General features: G+C 49.0%; 1 protein-coding gene across 4 annotated transcripts in view; it reads left to right on the top strand.

Moving 5' to 3' along the window:
- Positions 1-24,740, top strand: part of NR6A1 (nuclear receptor subfamily 6 group A member 1) — a 77,689-nt gene that overhangs the window by 39,521 nt on the left and 13,428 nt on the right. For 3 of the 4 annotated variants that reach the window (XM_065695737.1, XM_065695736.1, XM_065695739.1), the window contains one exon: positions 22,912-23,142. In XM_065695737.1, coding sequence (XP_065551809.1) covers positions 22,912-23,142 — 231 coding nt within the window. Of the gene's footprint in view, positions 1-15,748; positions 15,779-22,911; positions 23,143-24,740 lie in introns of those variants that run through there. The other variant, XM_065695738.1, reaches the window with a different exon arrangement.

Here is a 24,740-nt window from a genome sequence, read left to right as displayed (position 1 = left end):
TTCGGTAGCTGTCATTACTTGAATCCGTAAGGAAGGAAGGAGATTCAGTTTGAGAGCAAATTCACAGTGAAAAGATTTGGCCAGCGACATGATGAAGGGGATGAGTGCAGGTAGAATGGGATTAAACAGAAGTATTCTTGGTATTGAACATGTGGTTTAGAGGCCTCTACTTTAACACTGTTTGCAGTCTTATATAAAACTATGTTTTCTTTACATGAAAGAGGAAGGAGAAATTTCATTAAAAGAATAACATGAAGCTGAGATAGAAATTGTTTCAAAGAATTGATGGAAATTCATGAAGGCTCATGACAAAACTTCAGGAGCAGCACCAGGGAAAGGCCGTGTCTGCAAGGACACTTGGGTTTGGAGGAGGTGATCTAAAGGGATCATCCCTGCTGGTCTTGCCCATGGCTTTCTGCTCCTTTGGTGTGGGGCTGGTGGCACGCGGAATCTGCCCAGGAAGGGACCTGGCTGCAGCATTCCTCTGGTTCATCATGCAGGGGGAAGCAGGGACAAACAGCAGTGGGTTCCATTCTTGCTTTTCTGTGCATACAGCTTCCTCTGTGCTTTAAAACCTCACTTAAAACAAGTAGTCTATGAAAAATAACATGGGCCTTCCAAAGTATTCTCATTTCTTACCATTGAGACGTGTTCTGTACACAAAACAGCTGTGTTTTATACTGTAGTATGGCACAGAGTTACCTTGTGCAAAGTCAGTCATCCTCACAACAGTGAGAGTTAGGGAGCAGCTTCAATTCTCTCACTCGAGGAGTAAAGATGATGGAAAAATGAAGACCAAAACTGAGTAACAAGTCAGTGTCAGAGCCAGAAATGGGGTCTGCTCACTCTGTGTGTGTATTTGTGTTTTCGGGTATGCTGCCAGTATTAATAACAAAAGAATTGGCTCCATTTCCACATTTCAGCTATGAAAAATGCATGTCTGTGTGCTTGTAATCAGGGGAGCACTTGTACTGGGCGAGAGGAGCGCTGCAGGTTAGCACTCTGACAGGGTCCCTGTGGCTGCCCGTTGCTCAGTGGCTGTCACCTTCTGTAGTCATCAAGTGGATAAAGAATTTTTGTCATGCTGCTTCATGAATGAAGCCTGTGCTCTTAAAGAGCGTAAGAATTAGCTCTGAAGTATGCATTATCACAAAGCCGGTGGTGGTGAGCATCATAAAACTAAAATACACTTTCACTCCCTTTCCCATTTCTCTTTCCGTGTCTCTGACTGGGTTCAGCTTCTGAGGTTACTTTGTCATGCTTTTTTCCTCTCCTGGCTGCTGCTAAAATGCTTGGGACTGGGCAGAGCTATCGGCCCTTTGCTTTTAGCATCATTCAAACCCCTTCCATTTATAAAGCATTCTGATATCTTGGTGTGGGGTTTTTTTTTCTTTCTTCCCCCTTCTTCGTCTTTTTTTAACTACTAAGGAAATTTGCATGAAAATGGAAGCATTGTTTCTGAAGAGTTCCATCTGCTCCTGCTGCTTATTCTGTAGCTGAAGTCATAATCCTCTGTTTGTGAAATTTCCCATTGAAGGCATTTTTGGCTTGTCATAGTTTCAGCAGCAGATTTCAGAGCAGAGGAAATAGAGATGCTTCACCTAGGGCGAGAAAGAAGAAAAAGCCTTGAGATGCCATCAGGGCCACAAGTGCATCCACTGTGGTTCTGTAGGGATTGAGCGGATTGGAAATAGGACAGTGAGGCGTGCAGGGCTTGGGGTGGGAAAATGCATTTCCTCACGGTATCAGAGCTTTGGCTAGGTGTAATGAAGGAATAATAATGTTCTGCTTGGCTCAGTGAGTTAGTATTTCCTTTGGCTGAAGTCAAAGGGCAGGGTTGATTCGGGGTAATAGGAATGCTCAAAGCGGCCAGAGAGAAATGAGCAAAGTCCCTTTAAAAGGGCTTTTGCCAGAAGGGAACCGCCGGGCTTCTTCCAAGCGGATAGGAGGATCCTCCGGATGGATATTGATTTAGCCGCTCTCGCAGCCCTGCCTCTACTTCAGAGGAATATTCTGCACATGAGAACAGGCTTTGTCGTCGTTGTTCTAATTCCTTCTCTTCCTGGGATTTATGCGGTTTACATGCATGGCTGTGTAAACGCCGTGCTCATGCGTGCCTGTCTGTAAATGCTGAACACATTCCTCCAGTCGAAGCAGTAGGAAATGGAGAATCCCGTGGGCTGGGAGGTGACACTTGTCCTGCCAGGACCTCTGTCGCTATGCAGAAATACTGCAGGAAAGTGGGTCAGGGCGAGCGCTGGGCGCAGCCGCAAACCCACCGCAGGGGGACGAGGGCTCCCACTACACGAGGAGGGCGGAGGGTGACCGTGAGGACCCGAGTGTGGACACCGAGAGCCTGTGTGGCTGCCATGAGCCTTCCTGCGAGAGCTCTGCTGGGGGAATTCATGACCTCATTTTGCATCCTCATTTACAGGATTGTTTTCTGCACCACGTGCAGTATTTGTGAAGAGCATTGCATATGTATGAGCTAGGCTGTGCTTTAAAGCCGGGGATACAGGGTTCTGCTCAGGAAAAAACAATTTCTCTCTAATATTTGGCATTTTCTCTATTAAGTTGTGGTGTGCATGTGTAGCCCTGTGTGCAAAACCTGTGCTCGAGGACTGTCTTATATTATATATAAGGACCCTTCCCAGTGTCAGCAGTTTCCCAGGCAGCTTTCTCACCTTCGTCACTGCAAACTGAACTCACACACTGCTCCCGCTCATCCACTACACCCTTGGTTATCTCATTTCCCATACACATTCCTCCTCTTCCAAAGCGGTGCCGTGTGCGCACTGCTCTGCAACTCCAGCAGCGGGAGGTGGGCCAACGGGTCACATCCCACTGGACGCCATCCCCTGGTTGGACAATCCCTGGGATGCCCCTCACTGGGCTGGTTTAGCTTCTCCCTGTCTGCTGGCTGCTGAGCTCTCCACCCTTTGTGAGATCTCTCCATCTATTACCCCTTCGCAGGAGTTGGCTCCCGTAGGTTGTTGGTCCACAGCTCTGGCTGCAGCTCAAGCATAACCTGTAATGGTTTTTCAACTCCGTATACAAATCAGATGTATAATTGAGCTCTTTAGGGACAAAGGATAGCTGATATCAACAAATCTGCATGCTTTGCATGCAGTCGTGCTTTGTGAGCTCCACAGGAAATATACTTAGCTAAACAAAGTCATAATTATGTGCAGCTTCCTACCTCTGTTTTCTTGCTGTTCTGTAGCATGTTGGTGCTCAAGTACAAGTTGTTTCTGAAAGCTCACTATAGATGCCTCGTTCCAGTCAGTCTCTTGCTCCCTTGTTGCCAGCTTCTTTTTTTCCTCCATCTTCTCGCTTATCTGTCCCTGGCCTTCAGAGCCTTTTAAAGAGATAATTTGAGTTACCTTGTCAGGTAAAGCCTGGCCACTTGTGCTGGGTGAGGCATTGCTCAGTGCTTGCGGAGAGGGAGTTCAGCCGGGAGAGCCTGTCCTGCTCTGCCTAAAGCCCAGTTTCATCTACAGGGTCCCACTGGTTCCATAGTCTTTACTATCTAATAACTCCTCTGTGGTGGTGCCTTCCGTAAGCTTGTCTGGAGCTGGGGAGAGAAGAGCTGGGAGAAGTTGTGCAACCTCTGTGCTCAGAGCACGCCTCTCATGCCAGTGCTTGCAGGCCCTGGCATCCCCTGAAAGCTATTACTGAGCTTCAAGCATGAAAAAATGCCAGCAAATTTATACGCAGATATTGTTCTGGGAAATGTGAGAGCATCACTTCTTCAAGCTGGGAAAAAGGTGGGGAAGCTTCTTGCCAGTTTTGGTACCTTCGTTTTTAAGGCAGGGTCTCTTTCTCGTATCTGACAACCGTAGGAAAACAGGGGATTTTCAGCTATGTTTAGCTCGGTAACGCGTTGGTTCAGTTTCCCTTTGTTTTGCAGGTAAAGCTGTGAGCTTTGCTTGTTTCACAAGCGGTGCTGTGGCGTTCCTGTTTGTCCTCAGGAGCCGGATAGAAGGCTGCCTATAAAACCATGTTTGAGCTGCAGTAGCGTGTAAACATCATTCAAAACATGGGTGTGTTTATTGTTTGCACCTAACTCCTTTGATTTTTTCCTGTTAAATTCATTCAGTTGTTCATTTCGGTGCACAGAAACACAGCGACTCACATGCGTGACCCAAGTACAAATCCTGCACGGCTACAGCGAAGTTAGAAACAAGACTAGAAATCGCATGTAGCTCCGTGATTTAATTTTCTCTGACATATTGAGTCTGTGTTTTAGCCTACAGAACTCCACAGCTGTGCCCTAATTCTCTTTTCCTTGTGATCTCAACATCGCTGCCTTTTAAGGCATCGCTATTCTTGGATCTCAGCAGGACACCATGTTAGACTGTCACCCCACACTCCCTGCGCTGCCATTGCATAAAGCCGCTTCTCCCTGGACTTGCAGATAATATGCACAAGGAAAAGTTTGGAGCAATTTAGTGGGTGGATAAGATGAGATCAGAGTGCTTTATATTCCCCACAATAGTATATATTAAGGTGTGGGTGTAGGGATTCCTCTGTGATTGCTGTCTGAGGGCACAAGGAAAATGTTTGTATTTTGTTACAAATAGTAAGCAATAATGCAGTTGGGTTTCAGCAAGGCTTCTATCCGGGATGACAATACACATAGGAAAAGATGGATGTCTTTTGCTTTCAATGAGAGGTTGCTGCCCTGTGGATGTTTATATTCTGTTTTGTTAAGTGGCATTCATGTCTCTAGAATGCTGTAAGCCTAATTCTTGACTTAACCAAATATTGACTGCATCTTAATACCTTATCTACTTTATCTAACATCTTACATTTGCTCATCTAAATGTAGCACAAGCATAGTTTGCTCAATTCGGCGTAGGAACTTGCTAGATGTGATTTAGCCTGTTCTCACACACGGTGTGCCACCCTCGCTGTGCTGGTACGTGAATCTGAACACAGAGAGAGCATCTCTGGTGAGCAGCAAGGACTGTCTTCTGTAGTACGTGCGCTGCAAAGTCATCACAGCACAGCACAAATAGCCCCGTATTTTCTGCTGATAAGGGGCCTGGCGGTAAGCGCGGGGAGTTTTTTATGAGCTTTGTTTTCAAGATACATGATAAAAAACACAAATGCAGATTTTAATGTCTAACTTCCAAAAAAACAAGTGGGCTTATCTTAAATAACCTCCGATGTATCATGCGACTGGCATGGCAAAAATTTAATGCTGAAATCCAGGGAGTGTTGCTGGGGCAGATGGTTTTCCTTTCGGATCTGAATCTTCCCTGTTTCCCCTAAGATCATCCCACATTTCTTACAGCACCTCGTGCTGGAGAGAATCCCTCCGGCGAAACGCGGGTGCGCTGCATTGTGGGAGTATTTATGGGAATGATCAGCAGGCAGCCAGGCCCGCTGCGTTTCAGCTAGCTAAAACGCAAATGCAGCCATGGAGGGGCAGTTCTGTCTGTCTGTCCTGCCCCAGCACACACAGACGCGCTGCTGCAGCAGTGCCTGGGGTGCACTCGCTCCTCAGCCCCTTGTGAGGAGCAGGGAGGGATTGATTGTTTTAGGTAATCTGTTATCCTCACGTTCCCGACACGGCGAAGCTGGTACAATCAGGGTGGGAGCAGTGGGTTCCATGGGGTTTTAGTGTTTCTCTTGAGCTTGCAGCTCAAGCTGTAAAGAGGGCAGTGGTCGGTGGAGTGCAGCTCAGGACACGCTTAATGAGGGGAAATCAACCCCTCTAATTTAGGGGCCAGCATCCCCAGGCGGTCATGGAGAAAGGTGGATTCCTTCAGTAGGCAATTGAGAGGCATCTGTTAGGAAGCAATCACTGTCCTGACTTGGGTGTACTCACAGTATGAGGTTCCTGCACAAGGAATTAAGGTCCCTGGCTTCGCTGGGTGCTGCTTTTGAGCTGGCTGTGGGAAGAGCTGCTGTTCTTTGCTGGCTGTGCAGAGGAACTTGGAGCCTCTTCCCTTGCAAAACATAAAAGGTGTAAAGCTGGTGGTCTGTTGCCTTTCGTCCTGTATGTACAGGCTGTTTCAGTAATTAATGTAGGCATTAACCTGCTCCTGCTATTAGATGTGATGCAATCTCAATATTAATAAAAAGCTATGCTCCAGCACAGCATCAGCTCAGACTCCTGCTTTTCCAGTTCAGGATAGCTTCCACATCATTTTGGGATCCAGTGGAAGGAAATGCAGGACTTCAGAAGTGGTGCAGCCTTTCTGGATCTTGGCTTGAATCCCACGGAACCTGAGGGTGAATACCAGACTCAGGCTGGTTTCTTTCTGCTTGAAATCAGTGTCAGAGCCCCTACAGCTCTCCCTGAACATCTCTGCCTCTTCAAGGGTACTTAATCTGGGATGGTTTTGTCCCTTCCCTCTAGAATCTATTCCCCTGGCAACCTGCCCATCTGTTTTCCAGCAGGATCCAGGGGTGTATAAGTTGGTACCTGGTTAGGCTTAAATTGCATGGAGCTCTCTTCTTGAGATAATCCTTTGCCTAGACTGTAAGAAATCAGCCAGTTAACCATGGATGCTCTAGACACATTTTGCTGGATAACTTGTATTTACAAATTGCAAGTGTCTGAATTTGTTCAGGCACATTTTATGCTGTTTGTTGCCTTTAATCTGTAGCTGTTGCTAATTCCTTCTATTGGTGCAACTTCTACCTCAGCAGACCCCAATTAGAGCTCCCATGTTATAATACTGAATACTGTGATGCAGTACGGCTGCTACAGCCATCTCCAGAAGTGAATCACAGACCTATAAAAACACAAAATCAAGAAGTGAATGGTAATGGAAGAGGGTTGTTGGTAGTGGTACTGTTGGTGTATTCAGGATGCGCTGTAGGATTGTGGTTAAAAAGCACAAATTTAAAACACAAACCACTTTTCCGCACCCTGAATTCCCAAATGCCCCCAGAACATCTGTGGTTGTTTTAAGAAGAAATGTGAAGGCCACGAGACCCTCTTGATGGTGACAAACTGCTTAGAGAGAAGCCATTTGGCTTTACTGCCAGCACTGCATTACAGAGGATGAGGGAGACCACTGGTGGTGGTCCGAAAGGATTTGGATGAGGAGAATTATTTTAAATGGAGAATGAAATGTCTTCCTTGAAAATAAATTTAAATTTCACTTAGGAAAAATAAAGTTGAAGAGCGAGAAGGGTTAATTTTAGGATTTGTAATTATTTGCCCACTCTGATCTGCTCCAGCCACTTTCTGAGACCAGGTTGGGGCTTGCAGGGGGCCTGTTCCTGTGCATGTTACCTGCTCTAGAGAAACACCATGGGAAGAGTGCATTGATTTTAGATACGCTGTTAATACAGATGCGGGGGAGGACCCAGTAATTGGTAGTGATTATTGTATAGGATCTGCTCCAACAGCTGAATCAAAAGAAAGTTGGGAAGTAGATGTGAAAAAGTGACTTTACAAACCAAAGAATGATTCCAGCAAAAAGGGTGTTTCTGGATGTTGCAGAATAAAGCTGGAAGTGCCTGGCCTGTGCCCACCCTCTGCCCTGCTGCTTCCACTGACAGCATCATTCAGCAGCACGGAGGGATTCAAGAGCTCTGCAAAAAGGGATGTTACAAGCAGACCAGTAGCAGACTGGTCTGGTCTCGCATCCACAAGCTCCTTCTATGTTTAGATGCCGTAATGAGACGGGCTTTTGTGGTCAGGGCTGCTGACAGGAAAGAAAAAGGGGGAAATAAAAATGTGTGTAGGGAATTGTCATGGGAAGAGCTTTCCACAACATTCATGGGCTCTTCGTATCCTGAGGACAAAGTTGAAGAAATTCAAAGAAATAACATCTCTGGGATGGCTATGACAAATGACAGCATTGTTACATTACATTTAATGTATTTTAATTGACTCTGGGTTTGTCCCCCGTCGGTTTTATAGTGCTGTCGTCTGGAAGACAAAATACAGAGCTCTGCTTGTATTTGTACTGGTGGTATATGGAAGACCAGACTTTGTGTGAACAGGATAATTAGCCTGTAAATGAACCAGAGCAAATGTAGGCTTGTGAAGTATCTTCTGATGTGAGTAAAATATTGACTAGCTACCAGTTAAGTTAGCATGAGGCTGGATCTTGTGGAAAATAGCACGTGAAGATGTAGTGAGGCCGTATTGTGAGATACATGTACACGGAGATCAACTTGATATCCAAAAGTTAGTTCCACCATACGGAGTAAGTTCTTGACTCCAAAGCCAAAGCAGTTACTTGGCACAGAGCAGATTCTCTTCTGCTTCAGCCAGGGAAGTAGCTGGTAATTGGAGGCTCATCTTCTGTGAATCAGCCACAAAAGAAAATGAGGGCACATTTTTTGAATGGGCTTGCTGAAAACAGAGGGATATCGGGATTAGAGATTCCTGGTTTCTTCTCTGGGCTTGGCGAAGAGTGTGATTTGTCATGCTTCATCCTGAGCTGCCATTGTTGGTGCACCCTGCCCGGTCCTCTTCCCATCTACTCCGTTTGGTTGGTGGTTGTTGGGGTTCTTTCGTACAAGATGACTGCTTTTCTCTTTTTCTCCTGCTTTCCTCCTCACTGTGAAATTGAGGGAAGCTCCTCAGTACACAGAAGACCCTGTTTATCTTTGAGCTACGTGGTTGTGTAGAACAGGTTTATGACTATAGGAATTTCATCCTGAAAATGTCTTGCAGTCTTGGGGACTCATGTTATGAAGAACCGGTTGTAGCTGCTTCCCATATATAGTATTGTAGTGTTCCTGCTCAAGTGCATTCTCTTATTACCATGGATTTAAATATTTGATTTACAAAACATTGCTGCCTGATACTCCAGGAGTATCATATAAGACACATCACAATAGATACTGAGCTTAAAGATTGTTTTAAATGGCTTTAATACAGACAGAGGTCAGAAAAGGCAAGATAACAGCAAAAGAGGCTATGTCAAAAAGTAATTAGAGCAGGACAAATGGATTGTGCAGGCATGTCGAAGGCTGTTATTTCTGTAGGCAGTGAGTAGGAAAGGTGTTAATGTAATGTGACAGATCTGGAGCAAAAATGAGGGTGCAGGGAAAACAAATAGGAGCTGACCAATGGAATGGTTTAAATTATGAGGTTTGCTTTAACATAATTTGATTACACATGAAAGAAATGTTTAGTGTAGTTCCTTTTGAAAACCTAATTGTCTTAAATACTGCATGTTCAATTCAGTCTTTATACCCAAAGAAGCGGCCCCCTCTCCGTGGCAGCCTCACTATCTGTCAGTATTAACCATGTGAGTAGCTTGTCCTGAGCAGCTTCACAAGCAGAGAGGAGGATGGAAGATTTTGTTCCCTAGAGTTAGCCTCGTAAAATTGGCTCTTCCTTGCAGTCACGAACATCTTAATTTGGGACCTTGGGCTGCCTGGGGTGGGTGGTATCTGGGGCCTGGAGCTGCTGGTAGAGATGATGTGAAAGCTGAGAATCTAGTTTATCAGAAGGAAAGGACTGGGATCAGGTTTAGCAGAAGAAAGATGGGAGATAACATCTTCTCAGGATCCAGCTTTTGCTGTATTCAAACACACGAGCAGTATTTGTATGAGGGAGATCAGGTACCTGGGAAGGGTGTGGGTATTGTCAGGGTGTTCCAAACAGTTCCTCCATACTTTTATTCCCATTCTTGTAAATTCTGGAAGGACATTTCTGTTCAGCTTTTCTTCTTCTTGTAAAACAAGCAAACAGTTTTACAAACGTCAACAGTTTTCTGTTCCTGAGGACAGTAAAAGCCGATCTTTAAATCATAGAATCATAGAATAGTTAGGGTTGGAAAGGACCTCAAGATCATCTAGTTCCAACCCCCCCGCCATGGGCAGGGACACCTCACACTAAACCATCCCACCCAAGGCTTCATCCAACCTGGCCTTGAACACTGCCAGGGATGGAGCACTCACAGCCTCACTGGGCAACCCATTCCAGTGTCTCACCACCCTAACAGGAAAGAATTTCCTCCTTATGTCCAATCTAAACCTCCCCTGTTTAAGTTTTAACCCGTTACCCCTTGTCCATTCACTACAGTCCCTGAGGAAGAGTCCACCCCCAGCATCCCTATAGGCACCCTTCAGATACCGGAAGGCTGTGTAACTACATAACACTGCTGTACCCCGTTCTGTGCTTGCTGCTGTTGGCTGGGTGCGGAGCCGTCCATCCATCTGTCAGCTGCTGCCCTCTCCTGTCCAGCCGCCAGCCTGGGCTGGAGCTGGTTCCTGCTGGGAACACGGGGTCTTTCAGTGACACAGCAGTGCCAAACAGCACGGTGGGGGCTGGCAATGAGCATGGAGCAGGGTGAGCCCCTCTGCACATGGAGCTGGGCTGGGGTCCTGTCTCATTGAGGGCACCGCAGTGCTCCAGCATAGCACATTTCCTAAGCCCCAAGGGCTAGATATTTGTCGATGTTTTCTCTCTTCCCATGGAATACATGCATTTCTCTGTGCTTGGAGCCAGGCCTGGTTGCAACAGGGATGCTCCTGCCTTTGCTCAGTGTTGCCTTCATGCCCTGCTCAGTGCTGGGTTCTGAGCTGTTGTAACGTGCTGCCTCTGCTGCCGAGTCCCACCAACGTGCAAGAGGCACAGAGGACTCCAGTAGTTCAGGATTCGTCCCATGTTCCTAGTGATCTAACCCAGCTAATTAGCAATTGCAGTCATAGCAATATGCTTGGTGCAGGTACAGGATATGCAGCGTTAGTGCTGAAGTTTTTTATAGTTATGATGACAAACCCTGGTGTTGTGATTAAACCTACCAGCAACTGCAGCAAACCAGTTAGCTGTGTGACTGCTATTTATATAAGTCAGGTGTAAAATAATCTTTTGGCTTTTCAGTTTACCTCTTAAACACACAAAACTGTGTGTTTTGCTTCTGAAATCCAGGAGATGTTCTCTGCCTTTTCACCTCTGTGCCTCTCGTCTGTTCCTGCGTCCTGCTGAACATCTCAGGTTTGGGCAAAGATATTTCTGCTCGTCTGTGCACTCACTGGTGCTGATGGGGTGTGCTGGATCTGTAGGTGGGATATGCCAGGGTAAAGCCCCACTGCTGCACCTGGGGTTCTTTTAGTGAATTCCATGCCTGAATATTGTCCCTGTGGGAGAAACAAGGGGCTGCAGGACACAAGGAGGGTGTAAGGGTCAGATCCAGCCCTGGGCTCGCTGTTGCCCTGGCCCTGCAGGTGTTTGGGGTGCTCTGGGGCTGTCACTGATTATGGAAACCCAACTCAAGGACTTCCCCGTGTTTTCCAGAATGATCTGATGCTGTGTGAATGGGTTTAGGTTACTGGGTGAATCCCAGAATGGGATAGAGTCATCCCATAGGAAGGGAAGCACTTTCTGCGAAGGGTTTAGAATGGAGCTCGATTGCCTGTTCATAGAAATGTAAAGCTTCTCTCTTTGCAATTCTCCTTTCTTGTACTTGCCCACTAAGGCAGTAAAACCATATACTTCTCATGCCTGCAATCCCATTTGTTTTCCTTTTTTCCTCTGAAGGCGACCTCTCTAAGGAGCCCTTAACCTCCCCCCCTGCTTTTCCCTCTGTTGTACAGAGCTGGTCTCCACTGTTTGTCACCCATCAAGCCAGATGCAATGAAATGCTTCTTGCAAGCTGTTCAATAGCCTGGGATGGCAAATTCAGTAGCCAAGCAAATGAAAACAGAAATAGATAAAACTGGAAATTGGTGGAAGGATTCATTTTGCACGACGACAAAGCGAACGGATAAGATGGAGGAAAATGCTTAAATTTATGTGCAGCAAGTGATTACCTTCACCAGGATTATTAACATCGCATTCCTGATGTGTTTAATGCTGGGAGCAGAGGAATGACCCGCATCCGTTATTAAACCACTATCAGAAGTCAGGAGGATGTTTGTTATCATTTCTTGCAGCTCCTTCCATAGCCTCTCCCAATGATTTTAATTTTATTTTTATTTTCTCTGAAATATCTGTATATGTGGATGGAGGGAAATAGATTTGGGGGGGGAAAGTGTGTGCTGTGTTTACCTGGAACCATTTCTCTCACTGCAGTGGCTGACAGTGGTGACATCCGCAGTCCTGAGGCCGCTGAGATCCGTTAATCCGAGTTTAGAACATTTATTCACCTACATTTGCAAACCAGCTTGGTTCCGGTGTGCAGGCACTGGGTGTCATTCCCCAGCTGTGGGGCTCCTGTGCATGTTCCTGGCAGAGCTGAACCACACGGGCTCGGGAGTGTTGGGCTGGAAAATGGAGATGCTGCCACTGGCACTGTAAATATAAACAAATCCAGGATTCTGGTGTTTCCTTGGGTGCTGTTGGTTGCTTGAAATCAAATTGAGTTAGAATGTAAGTTCGGTTTGGGGCAAGCTCACTCATGTGGAGGCAGCTTTTGGTTGAGCTGCCTTCAGCACCGAGATGGGCTCGGTTTTGTTACCCACAGCCCGGACTTTGTTCGTGCCACAAAGGGGCCGATGTCTCAGTCCGCACAACAGAGCCCCGATTGTCATGAAAATGGGCAAAGCCTCGCTAGAGCTGGAGAATTACGGAACAGTGGCTGAGGGTGGGAGGGCAAGAGCGTGAGGAAGGGCTGCCCCGTCCTGGGTCCACATGGGCCAGATCTGGCTGCTTTGCCTGGCACCTCAGTTCCCTGTGGGCAAACTGCAGTGAAATGTAGTGGTTTTCCTGTCCTCACTTGCGTGCAAGCAACCACACTGGTAATGGATGAGCCAATGCCTGGCATGCTCTGGAGATCTTCCTTCATCCTCCTCTTGCTCCCTGTGCCCGTCCCTTATGGCCATAACATTAAGGCAATAAATCAGTTCCAGGCGGCATCACTTGTCCAGTTTTTGTCTGTGGTGTTGGCTTTTACTGCTATGAACTGATCTTATTCTAAAACTTTAGATGTCACCTACAATCCTGTCAGCTTTTTCTGGCTGGGGTATGACTGGGGTATGAACTGGCAGATTCAGGCTAAACTAAAGAGCAGGCACTTGTTTTTTCCTTTTCCCAGCCTTGCTGTAAGGCTATTTGGTTCAGACAAGAGAATTAATCTTTCTTGTCTCTTTGCCTGCCCTCTGTCCATTCCCAGTTTGGCTTCTCATTTTACAGAATAGTTCCAGATCTGTGCAGTTTTTTTCCACCCCTAAGGATCTATTAGGGACAAACTGTGACATGTGTATTTAATGTGAGTTTTGAGTTGATTTGGAAGATTTGGGTTGTTTGGCCACTTATGCTTTTTTCCCAGCCAGGTTTTGTCAATAACTGCAGTAGATTCTGCTTTAGCAGGTTTTGGTGTATCTGTCTCTGTTTTGAATCCCAACAGCAGCTGTGTGAGTAACTTCGAGTCGGTGTGTTATCCTGAGATTAAGTTGCTCTGTTTCAGATCTCTGTGTCCACATCACACTGCTGTGTTGCAAAATCAGTGCTCTGCATTCTGGTCACACTTCTCCGAGGGGTGCCGGGAGCAGGCAGAGTGCTCACATGGGATGAAGAATGCAGAGCCTTGGGAGCAGGCACAATTGCAAACAGCTGTGTCAATAATGTGGCCAGGGGACCGCTTACCTTGGCCATGCGCGGCATCACCGGCTCCTCGCACAGTCCTGCTTTGGTAACCTCCAGAGGGAAACACGAGAGGTCAATCTGAAGAGCACGTCAAGGACCGACACAGCAGCTTTACATATTGACAGCATAAGCAAACTGGAGACCTGGCCCAGTGCAGGACTGGTTTGTGACGGCTCATTCCTGCATTATGCACCTGCTCCTGCGGGAATCGTAGAATCACAGAATCATGGAATGGTTTGTGTTGGAAGGGACCTTAAAGCTCATCCAGTTCCAGCCCCCTGCCACGGACAGGGACAGCTTCCACTGGAGCAAGTTGCTCCAAGCCCTGTCCAGCCTGGCCAGGAGGATGCTCCTGAGCTCTGCTCTTGCGTGCACATGGGGTTATTTGTGTTGCTGGATGTCACCAGAAAGCAATAAAATTTCAGGCTTGGGATCAGGTGAAATATGACCTCTTTTGTTGCCTCTGTGCCTTGTTTGTTTTAAGTCAGCCATTTCCCAGAGCATGTTGAGCCTCAGGATGAGGACTAGAAATAGAATATGGCTTTTGAATGGAATCAGTGCATTCGTCTGGAGGACAGGTTGGACTGGGTATTGGCAGAAATGTTTCTGGGCATTCCCTTTAATGTCTTTGGCGTGATGAGCATTGGTTTGGCCTTGGTCAAACACAGCGGACCACTGGGACAAGTTATCCGGCATCTCATGTTTGCAGCACTAACAACACATGAACTGAACAATATCCAAGGCTGAGTTCACCCCTGGAGGAGAATGAAGGAGCAGAAGAACTTCATGAAAATACTCACTAGTGCAGAGAAACCCATGGCTGTATCTGATGGAGAGCTCACCATCACCAGTGCCACAATGGGGGTCCCTGTTTTGAGGGAGGCAGCTAAGTGAGCTGGTGTTGGGCATGGCTGGGGGAATGCTGGAACAGGATGTGCTCCTGCTTGTCCGGCAGCTTACTGCAGTTCTGTAAATGAAGACTGGGAAATGGCTCGTGCTGTGTTGACTGTTCACCCTTTGGAAATCTCTGTATTGTCACAGACAAAGCACATGTGTTCTGGTGAGGGAGCTGTGGTGAGCACCCATCCGCGCTGGCATCTGGGGGCAGGCAGCTCTGCCTGGGGCTGCCTGTGGTTGCTTATTGTAACGCGGGACTGCGTTTCAGTCATGATTGCAGCCAAGCCTATGGTTTTGGCCAATAGTTGTTACCAGCTTGAAGAAATAGTTGGTAATATTTGGAAATTGAGCAGGATGCTGGGCTCTCCGATCTAGGTCATGCATTGCTGGGAAAGGATGGGCCAGGTGATCCCTGAGGTCCCTTCCAGCCCGGGATCCTAGGAGTCAGGGGCACTCGGTGGGCAGCATGATGCCTTCCCTCGCCTGCGCTGGGAGACCCCCCTGCAGTCCTGTGTTCAGCCCCGGGGCAACAGCACAGGAGGGACCTGGAGCTGTTGGAGCAAGTCCAGAGGAGGCCACGGAGCTGCTGCGAGGGCTGGAGCAGCTCTGCTCTGGAGCCAGACTGAGAGAGCTGGGCTGGGGCAGCCTGGACAAGAGAAGGCTCCTGAAGGGGAGACCTGAGAGCAGCTCCAGTGCCTAAAGGGGCTGCAGGAAAGCTGGAGAGGGGCTTGGGACAAGGGCCTGTAGGGACAGGCCAAGGGGAATGGCTTGAACCTGCCCGAGGGGAGACTGAGCTGAGCTCTTAGGCAGAAGCTCTTCCCTGTGAGGGTGCTGAGGCGCTGGCACAGGGTGCCCAGAGAAGCTGTGGCTGCCCCATCCCTGGCAGTGCTCAAGGCCAGGTTGGACACAGGGGCTTGGAGCAAGCTGCTCCAGTGGAAGGGGTCCCTGCCGTGGCAGGGGTTGGAGCTGGGTGAGCTTTAAGGTCCCTTCAGCCCAAACCGTTCCGTGGTTCCCATTTTCTCCTGCCGGGGTGCCCGAGGTACCAGTTTAACCCCCGGCTCTCCCAGCCACGGAAGGGTCCCGGAGCTGTGCCCGGTGCCCGGGCCCGTCCTGCGGCGGTGCCTCCTGTCCAGGCAGCCCCCCCATCACCCCCCTCCCGCAGGGGCGCGGCGGGGCGCGGGGCCCGGCGGAGGCGGCGCTGACATCACTGCTCGTTAGCATAGGCCCGGCCCGCGGTCGGCGGCGATGGCCGAGCCGGGCTGCCCGCCCGCCCGCGCCGCTGCCCCGCTCCCCGCCGCGCCGCCGCCATGAGGCGGCCCTAGCAGCGCGGCGCCGGGGGGATGAAGCGGGACTCGACCTGCATGGAAGGTGAGCGGGGCCGGGCCCAGGGGCGCCGGCCTTTGTTCGGGCGGCGGCCGCCGGGGGTGCGCGGCCCGAGGGGGAGGCCGGGGCCGGGGTCGGGCCCTGGAGCTGCCGCAGCCGTGAGGGGGTTTTCCCCCCTTTTCTCTCCGTGTTGTGCGAGCTGCAGGGGGTGCGGGCGCGGATTATGTGGTTATAAACGGGGGGGAAAACGGGGGTATTAGTTTGTTTTATGGGTCAATTTGTTTATATTTTAAACTTCCTAATCGCTTCGACCATCTGGAAAGAGCTTTTTTTAGTATCGTTAATTATTGATAGCATCGGGGTCATGCAGGCACTTGATAACGCAGCTCATCTCTCCGGGGACTAGCACTAGTTCACTGATATTTTACGGCGTTTCTTCCCCCGCTCTGTTTGGAGACGGTGGCAAAGCTGTTCTCCGGGGTAAGGACGGGATGCTGAAGGGAAGCACGTTGCTGTTCGGGTAGCGCATCCTGAAAAGTCATTATTTTCGGCCGTGCCGAGGCCCTGCCTCCCCGTGGGCAGGGGCTGCTGCCTTTGGTGGCGATGGGTTAATCTTAGGTTTTCTTCATTGTGCATCATTCGCGGTCGTTGCGCGTCGATAACTTCAGTGAGTCCAAGGGGGTTATTTTGAATCAGTTTTTAATCTTGTTGCTTTGTCATGTATCACTGTGCAGAATACAGAGGCTAAGGCAGGGTTCGATTCAGAGCGTATGGCCGTGCTGGAGCGAGGGCAAGGGGACCCTGCATAAAGCCTTCTTTTTCTGGAATCGGGCTTAGGGACAGTTGATCGCTCCGGAGAGCGGCTGCGAGCTCGGAGCGGATCCATAGACGGAGCAAGCATGGGTCGGGATGCAGGGAGACCCTCGCAGCGGCTCCAGCCAACAGGGGCACATTTTGGTGCAGTGGCTTTTGTTCCAAACTCTTTGTGCAACAACTGGTTGGAGGGAAGGATCAGGCCCGTCCGTTCTCCCTGTGCCACACAATGGAGCGGGATAAGGACCGCCGGGGCCGGCTCTGGGTCCCATGGGACACGGGTGCTGTGGGGCGCAGGGCTGGGTGTTGGGGTGAGGGGGAGAAGCAGGGACAGGGACTCCCAGCCTGGCTGGGAGAAGTTGCATTTCACAGATGAGTTTTTGATATGCAAATGGTGATTGGTCCCAGCCCCAGGAAGGGAAGGGTGATGGGTTTCATCAGCTGCACACTCTTGATTTATACCTACCCAAAAAAGAGCAGCCGATGGTTTCTCTTGTTTTTTATGAGGGTTTTCATTTGACTGAACTCTTCCCTGGCAGTAACAAACCCAGTGTGGAATAAGACTGTGAGTTTTGTGTTTCATTACTGGAAAGGAAGAGCAGAGCTGGGATGTGCTCGGCCGTTCCCCTCTTGCAGCATTTCTCCTCTTTTCAATACTTGGTTGGTGCTTTCTTAAATGTCTCCGTAAATAGAACATCTTTTTACAGCACAAAGAATAAGGTTGGAGGCAGCCGTTCCTTCCCCTTCTCTTTTTTATCTTAAAGGACTTGAGGAGGCTTGTCCATTTAAATTAACCTTTATCCCAGCTGGGCACACAAATGTTTTTGTTTTAGTTCACAGAGGGTTAATTCTATTCAGGCTCTCACCATGGCCGGCCTGAGCCGGGGCAGCACAATCTGCTCTTTAAGCCCAAGCAGGATGCTGGTGCCTTTGCCCACATCCAGCATGGGGCTGGGACCCCCCATCTGTGGGGTCCATGGAGGAGCAGGGGTGGGATGCTCCGGCCTATTGTGCACCCAGCCATGGGCTCGGCTGCCGGGGTCGCTGCTGTCCTGGGGAGGGGCTGCTGAACAGAAAATTTAATCCCTGTGTTCATCGATTATAAGTTAAAGAAAAGCCCCTTAAGCAAAAAAGCCCAGTTTTGGGGTTGGGCTTGTTCGGACAATGCAGCACTCGGCAGCAAGGGGGGAGTTACACCAGTTCTGCCTTGAATTTATCAAGATGATTTACTTGAAACTAAAAATTGACACTGAAAAAGTTTGTTAGGGAAGATAAGGGGAAAAAGAAACCTTAACGCGCTTGTTTGTGCTTGAGGCATCATCAGAGGCCAGCGAGGTTTGGGTAGGATTTAAGTAACACATGTGTGAGATCTCCCCCTTCTGCTCCCCCTCTTCAAACAGCTGGTATTCAGCAGCTTGAGATTTAGACCCAGCTAAAGGGTACTGCAGGGCCTGTGGGATAGGGCCGGTTAATCAGGAAGCAAATAACTGATACACAGTTGAAAAGATGTTAAATACATGAATGAATCGCAGTGCTGAGTGTGGTCTGAAAACCTTGTTTCAGCTGTGAAAGGTTTTCTTAGCTGTAAATCCTGTTCTGGGGTAGAAATGGGGGAAGTTCTGCAAACTGCAGCTTTGCAGTGGGACCAAATCTCAGTTCGGGGAGTTTGCGTCGAGGTTTGTGCCTTCCCTTTTGGCCTCACTCTAGGAAATAAAGGCTTTGTCTGTGCTCCATTATAAAGCACCGATACTATGAGCCACACAAGCTGGCTGCACAGGCACACAGTCCTATTTCTAAGGAGAAATACCAGGGAGCTGTGGTTGCTGTACAGTTTTAAACTGCATCTGCAGGGGTGGGTGCGATCCTTCTCGCAGCCATGGGGGACCACGGAGATGAAGCATCTGGTTCCCTCCAGGAATGCCGCCGTGCTGCCTGCCTGCTCTAGCGCTTCCCGGTAGCCTGCTCGGGGTGTTTATCCCCAGGAGCCGTACAGGTGGGAGCGGTGATGGAGGTGTGCTGGGGGCTGGATGAATGTCCTGATACTTTACTTGATTTGCTGGATATTTTACATGCTCTTTCATGCATTCATGAATTCATGTGCTTTTGTGTTTTCTGTGCGTGTCTTTGCCCTGGCTTCAGCAGGATTCGAAGGTATTTCCTTTTGGAAATTCATAGGAATTTTCTTCTAAAGATTACCCAAACTACTCATTTCACCGAGGGGGAAAGAGCAAGACTTAAAAAGCAAGGGAGCTCCTTCTACTGTTGCCCTTATAAAACACAGGCAAGGAGCGATTTCTTTTCTGTGACTCTTGTATAACATCATAATATTCTTGGGAGAATTTACATTGTATTAAAATGTGGTATGAAACCTACCATGACCCCTGCAAACAATGCAGCCTTTAATGTGGCTTCGGGGAGGGGTTAGCGAGGGAGTAGCCATAAAAATCTTCAGGGTTCAAGATGAGGTTGAGATTTTTTGTGAGTGCTTTTGTCGTAGCAGCAACTGTTTGATTTAGTGGCCCCTGCTACAATGGCTTGCGAGAACAAAGCCGGAATATCCCATGTATGAGTTCGTTAAATGCAAGCCCCGTCAGGAAGATTGGGGAAGGAGCTTCCTCCGCCTTCTCTCTGAAATAAAACACGTGCAAAAGGTATTTGTAAAAACTTCTTATCAATTGCTTTGTTTCCTGATCTGCGTTGTCGTGTGTGCAAATCGGTGAGGGGTACCAGAGACAGAGAAGGGAGGGTTTGTTTGCTTTAAAATCACGATACTTCCTACGTGTTTTGATACTCCAGTGAAATTTCAAGGTTAAGGGGGAGTTCAGAGCACCCCCAGCACGAAACTGCTCTAAACTTACCTGAGCTGTACCGTTTCTGTGAAGTTGGCTGTGATTCTGCCCCGGCTCTCCCTACGCAAGGCGCTTGCATTAAGTAGGGTGAAAAACAGCAAAGGTCAGGAGCCAGCAAACCCATGGGCCGCAGGGGGAGCATCCTGCGCCTGGTCATGGTTCCTACAGGGTTTTTTAGACCTCTGAAAGCCTCAGACTTTCTGTAGGTGATTATTTTTTACCTGCCACTTCAGTTTGAGGGGTGGTTTACAGGGTGTACGGGCAGCTCTGTAGTCCCTGGAGGTCCGTGTCTTTGTTCGCAGTGTGTGCTGCTGTTCTACCGTGCATTTTAATCTGGAAACACCCCTGGTTAACAGTTTCTGCAGGAAGACCTGTGTGGTTCTTGTGGATGGGGCCATTCACACCACCTTGCCCTCACGCTGCTAGCGGGTAAATGGAGACGGTGAGAGAAGGATACTGATTCCTCCTCACTTTAATCATCCAGGCTTCCCTGTTCGCCACGCAGTGGGCCTATTCTTCCCACAACAAAAAAGCTGTGCCTGGAAATGAGCCCTCATTTACATCCTCAGCCGTCAGCATGCTGGGGTGAGGAGGGAGCCCTGCGACCCACCATGGGATGTGATCCGCTGCGGTGCTGGGGTTTGATGCTGCAGCTATCCCCAGTGGCCTCCTCTGCCTTTTCCATGTGTGCAAACCGGTACTTTCATGGCTCCCTAATTCCAGCCCAGCCTGTCGGGCCATGGCACTACATGCCCAGCAGCCAGCACGGACATTGCTGCTGACCTCAGGATCCCCCATTGCCTGCGATTTATGGCACTGCTGTTGGGAGCAGGGGGAGGGCCAGGAGTTAAGCTGGGGCTGAGCTAAACCCTGCAGATAGAGGACTCTTCTGTCCTAGGCTAATCCCCTTGGCCCCCTCCCAGCATTTATCAGATAGCTGAAGGTAGAGATTACGCCCTTGGTGACTACAAAGTCATGTTTAGCTGCCTCCCTTCAGCAAGATGCTCCGATAGCCTCAGCCCTGATCTGTGGCAGCATTCCTTTGGGGCTGCCTTAAGCACATACCTGAGGTTGTCTGTCCTGTAAAACTGGGAATGTTTTAGTGTGGTGGTGACACTGTGAGTGTTTTTTTACTTAAAGTTGGAGTTTTCCTTCATTCATCCCTTTATTATAAGGTTTTACAGCAATTGCAGTGAAACTTGCAGGAGAGTGCAGATCTGCATGCTGTGCAGTAGCTAACCTTTTAAAGATTAACACAGATTGGTTGTGGTTTCTCCTGGGTTTAAACTGTGGAGGAACTTGCTCATGAATGAGACAGCAGCTGGTCTGGATGTTTACTTGGCGTGTGTAACTGAAAACTGGTTTCATTTCTAATGCTAATACATTTAGCTCATTTGTTTCTGTTGCGTTCCCCGGTAGTAAGAGCCTACGCACTGGTTTCTCAGGTTGCTACCATGTCTGCTTCATGGTGTCTCCCCCAAGCACTGCCATGTACTCCTGATGTCCCCATTATTAATTTGATTGTAGCTATCATGTGAGCTCCTGCCCCTGAGGAGTTTCTCTGCAGTGGTTTGCACAGTTGGACACAGAGGAATTGTGTGCAGCACAGCCTGTGTCCACAAGGCAGGCTCTGGAAAGCATATGCTCCTAAGCAGCTTGCCTTTAACTACATGTGCTTAAATACACATATCATACAAACTCCAGGGAGAAAGGACAGGACTCAAGTTAAACTTTGGGTACCCAAGACTCGTGTGGAGAACTATGTGCAGCATCCATCCCCAGGGAGCTTCAGAGAGCTGTTGTCACCTCCTGGGTCCTGCTCTAGCTGTGGGTATTTCTGCCTGTTGGAGATTGCACGGTTTATGTGTTCAGGCCAAGAAATACCGGAAGCAATCTGGTTTAACCAGCACCCACAGGAAATGCTCGACTGAGTGGAAGGCAGAAGTGTGGTTCCTCAAGTCCCATTGCTCTAAACCAAAGCAGTGTCCTTTCTGTTCCTCAGTCCCACCACCTTGCTCCGCCAGGTTGATCTGTTCATCCGGGTAACGCTTACTTGACACTTAGGAAAGCAGCCCCATGAAGTACGCTGCAGGTAGGTGTGTAACCTTGCACACACTTGAATAGTGCCTGTCTTCAAAGTGCAGCTCTGTTTGCATCTGCTGGGATACTAATGGGTTAAAACACTGGGGCAGGGGCGGCAGATTGTCCTGGTGTGTGAGGGGTTAAGCTGTTTGCCTGTGCTAAACATCTGCTACAGAAAAAGCTGCTGGTGCAACTTGCTGGCATTAAGTGTGGCTGCCTGTCGATGTGAAGCGAGGTTTAGGCCTCCCTGTGCACATGAGTGAGGATCCATCTGGGTTCTCTTCTGCTATCATGTACTTTTTCCTTTCTGTTTGACACCCGTGTGTGTGGAGCTCACTGCTTGCTCACAGGTTCTCGCTGAGCTGTGCATCGTTCCTGCTCTTTCAGGCGATGTTACATTCAGAAGATACTGAATTTAATGTGACAGCTCCTGTTGCTGGGTGTCCTCAGTTTTCATTTTTAGCCATCAAAGGCCTTCCAAAGATTTGGAAAAGGAACAGTAAAACCACATCACTGTATGATTGTTTCTGTAGTAACATTCACTTGGGCTCTGGACAGTGATGTCTGTCGTGAGGCTTTTGCTGGTGCTGCAGGAGGAAGCAGGGAGGTGCTTGTCCCAGGAACAGACAAGGTGTCACAGCATTTTGTGTGCGCTGGTGTCTGCCAGGCACAGTTTCTGTATTTGCACACCTTGTCCTGTGCAGCCGAGGTAGGGCTCTTCATACCCTGTTTCCCCTCAACGTTCACGTCAACAACAGCATGAAGTTCAATGAGGGCTGCTGGGGAGAGCCACGTTGTCACCCGTGCTCCAAGCATCCAGTCACAGTGTTGGGAAGGTGAGAAATGGAGCCTCCCCTTGCAGCCACGTGCTGCTGCTCTCTGGTGCTGTGCCATGGATCTGCAGGAACCCGACAGTGACTGCTGCTTCATCAAACTGACCTAACAGAAACTCAAGGGTTTTCCTGCTGAGTGTCCACAGTGGGTGCCAGCACCACTGGGCACCACGCGCAATGTCCAGAGAAAAAATCTGTATGTTGGGAATAAACTTCTGGGGCAGCACAGCATGCTTGTGCCGTGCCGATGAGAAAACAGCATCAATTTCTTTCCTCTCTACTCTTTGTTAAGGGAATCCATGAGGTATGTCAGGGAAGCCACATTTGGCCCCATGGTGACAGGGTTTGACCTGCTGCCCATGGAGGGAGGAGACCCTGATCCATGGCAGAAGCAGGTGTTGGCAGCAGCGTGGCCTCTTATGGCTGCAGTGTGTGCTCCTCACGATCTAAACAGCACTTTGTTTCCCAAACTAAAGGTGGTGAGGATCCTTTACTCCTCACCAGAGGCACAGAGCTGGTGCCTCTGGCCAGGCTGCCGAGACTGGTGTTTTGTGCTGTGCTCTGTTCTATTGATCACAAAGCCTTTCCTCTTCTCTTGCAGATGAGCGGGTGGATCAGCGAACCTGCCTGATCTGCGGGGACAGAGCGACGGGGCTGCACTATGGGATCATCTCCTGCGAGGGCTGCAAGGGGTTCTTCAAAAGGAGCATCTGCAACAAGCGGGTTTACAGATGCAGTCGGGACAAGAACTGCGTCATGTCACGCAAACAGCGCAACAGATGCCAGTACTGCCGCCTGCTCAAATGCCTCCAGATGGGGATGAACCGGAAAGGTAAAGAACACTGGGCTTTTTATAGGGGAAGGTACAGGCTGGGGCCTGTGTTAGCAATGTGAGCTGCCCAGCCTCAGCTGCCATTCTCTATTGCACTTCTGCCTCTCAAATTCTGGGCAAGAAAAAGAGAAGCTTCAGCAAAATTATACATGGATAAAAAATTCTCCCTGAAGTACTTTGTTGCTGTATTGGAGGAAGATCTGTATGAATTGAAAACATGTATAAATATTTGGAGGACTGATTGTTGTGATCCCTTTTTTCAGGGAAGGTGACTTACTGTCCTTTCTAACCTCTGACCTTGCATTTTCCCTGATCGAAATGGTCACTATTTTTATACCTCAATATATTAATGTGGCAAAAATCAGTGCGTTTAAATGGGCTTTTAAAATGCCAAGGGATCTGAGTCAGATTTACCTGTTTATTGTGTGAGCTTCGACCTGCAGCTGCTCCACAGTGATGAGGGTCTTCACTTACCACCTTTCTCTGGTTGATGAGGCACAGTGGTGTGGGGCTGGGAATGCCAAAGGTGGTTCTGCCAAGTGTGAGGTCACTGAGGAGGAGATGTGATCTGGGATAGGGACAGCCACCCCTTAGTTCTCATGTGTACAGACTGATGAAATGCTACAGTATCATCTTCAGGACGGAAAGTCTTCATTAGCTCAGAAATGTAATAAAAAATAGACCGGGATAGACTCTTCACCCCAGTCTGTTGGCTGTTTAATCTCAGGAATTGTTGTTACCCATTGAAGGCAGAGATTTGTTGGTTTAATGGCAACGAGCAGGAGTTGGAGCAGGAGTGGGTGCTGTTGTAGCACAGTAGCTGGTCGTGCTCCTTCTTTCCCTCCTGGATGAGCCGGTGGGGTGGCGAGAGGGACCACTAAACAAAGGTGTCATCTCATGTTTTTTAAATGTAGCTATTGATGCCTTCAGTGTCATCCTTCATGTGAAAGCCGCCTGTCGAAAGCACTAAAACTTCCATCAATTTACTGCAAATCCGCCAGGATCTTTCTTAGGAAGGGTATCTTGGGGCTGAGATGGAAAGCTTATCTCCTGACCGCTTTGATTACAAATGATTTCTGGGAGTTCCACTTGCTGGGGGACCACAGCTGAGCTCCCAGTGATGAGAGCCCAGCTCAGGGCGGCCAGAACCTGGCTGGGTTCGTGTATCCTAAGGGTCTGCAGCGTGAACTGCTCCGCGCCTCCGGGATCTTGCCACCCGGGGGGCGGGCTTTGGGGTTTTATAAGCCCCATCGCTCCCTGCCCGCTCCCTGCCCGCTCCCTGCCCGCTCCCTGCCCGCTCCCTGCCCGCTCCCTGCCCGCACTGGCGTGTCCGGTACCGGCAGCAGGCGCCCCGGTGTCGGCAGGCGCAGCTCACCCGCGGGGGCAGAGCGCCACCTGCTGGCCCGGTGTCCACCCTTCTTCCCTCTTCTCCGGTAGCACTTGGAAGTGCTAGGAAGTGCTATAGGAAGATCAAGACAATTTCTATCCATTGCTCATAATGCCATTAGCTGAGCAGCTTTGTGAATCACAATTAGCGATAAAATAGCTTGGAAAAGTAGAGAAATTCCCCCCCCAAACTGGAAAACAGTTACTGTGCT

The sequence above is a fragment of the Lathamus discolor genome, chromosome 15, assembly GCF_037157495.1.
Source record: "Lathamus discolor isolate bLatDis1 chromosome 15, bLatDis1.hap1, whole genome shotgun sequence".
NCBI lineage: Eukaryota > Metazoa > Chordata > Aves > Psittaciformes > Psittacidae > Lathamus > Lathamus discolor.
This window is presented reverse-complemented; position numbering and strand designations above follow the sequence as displayed.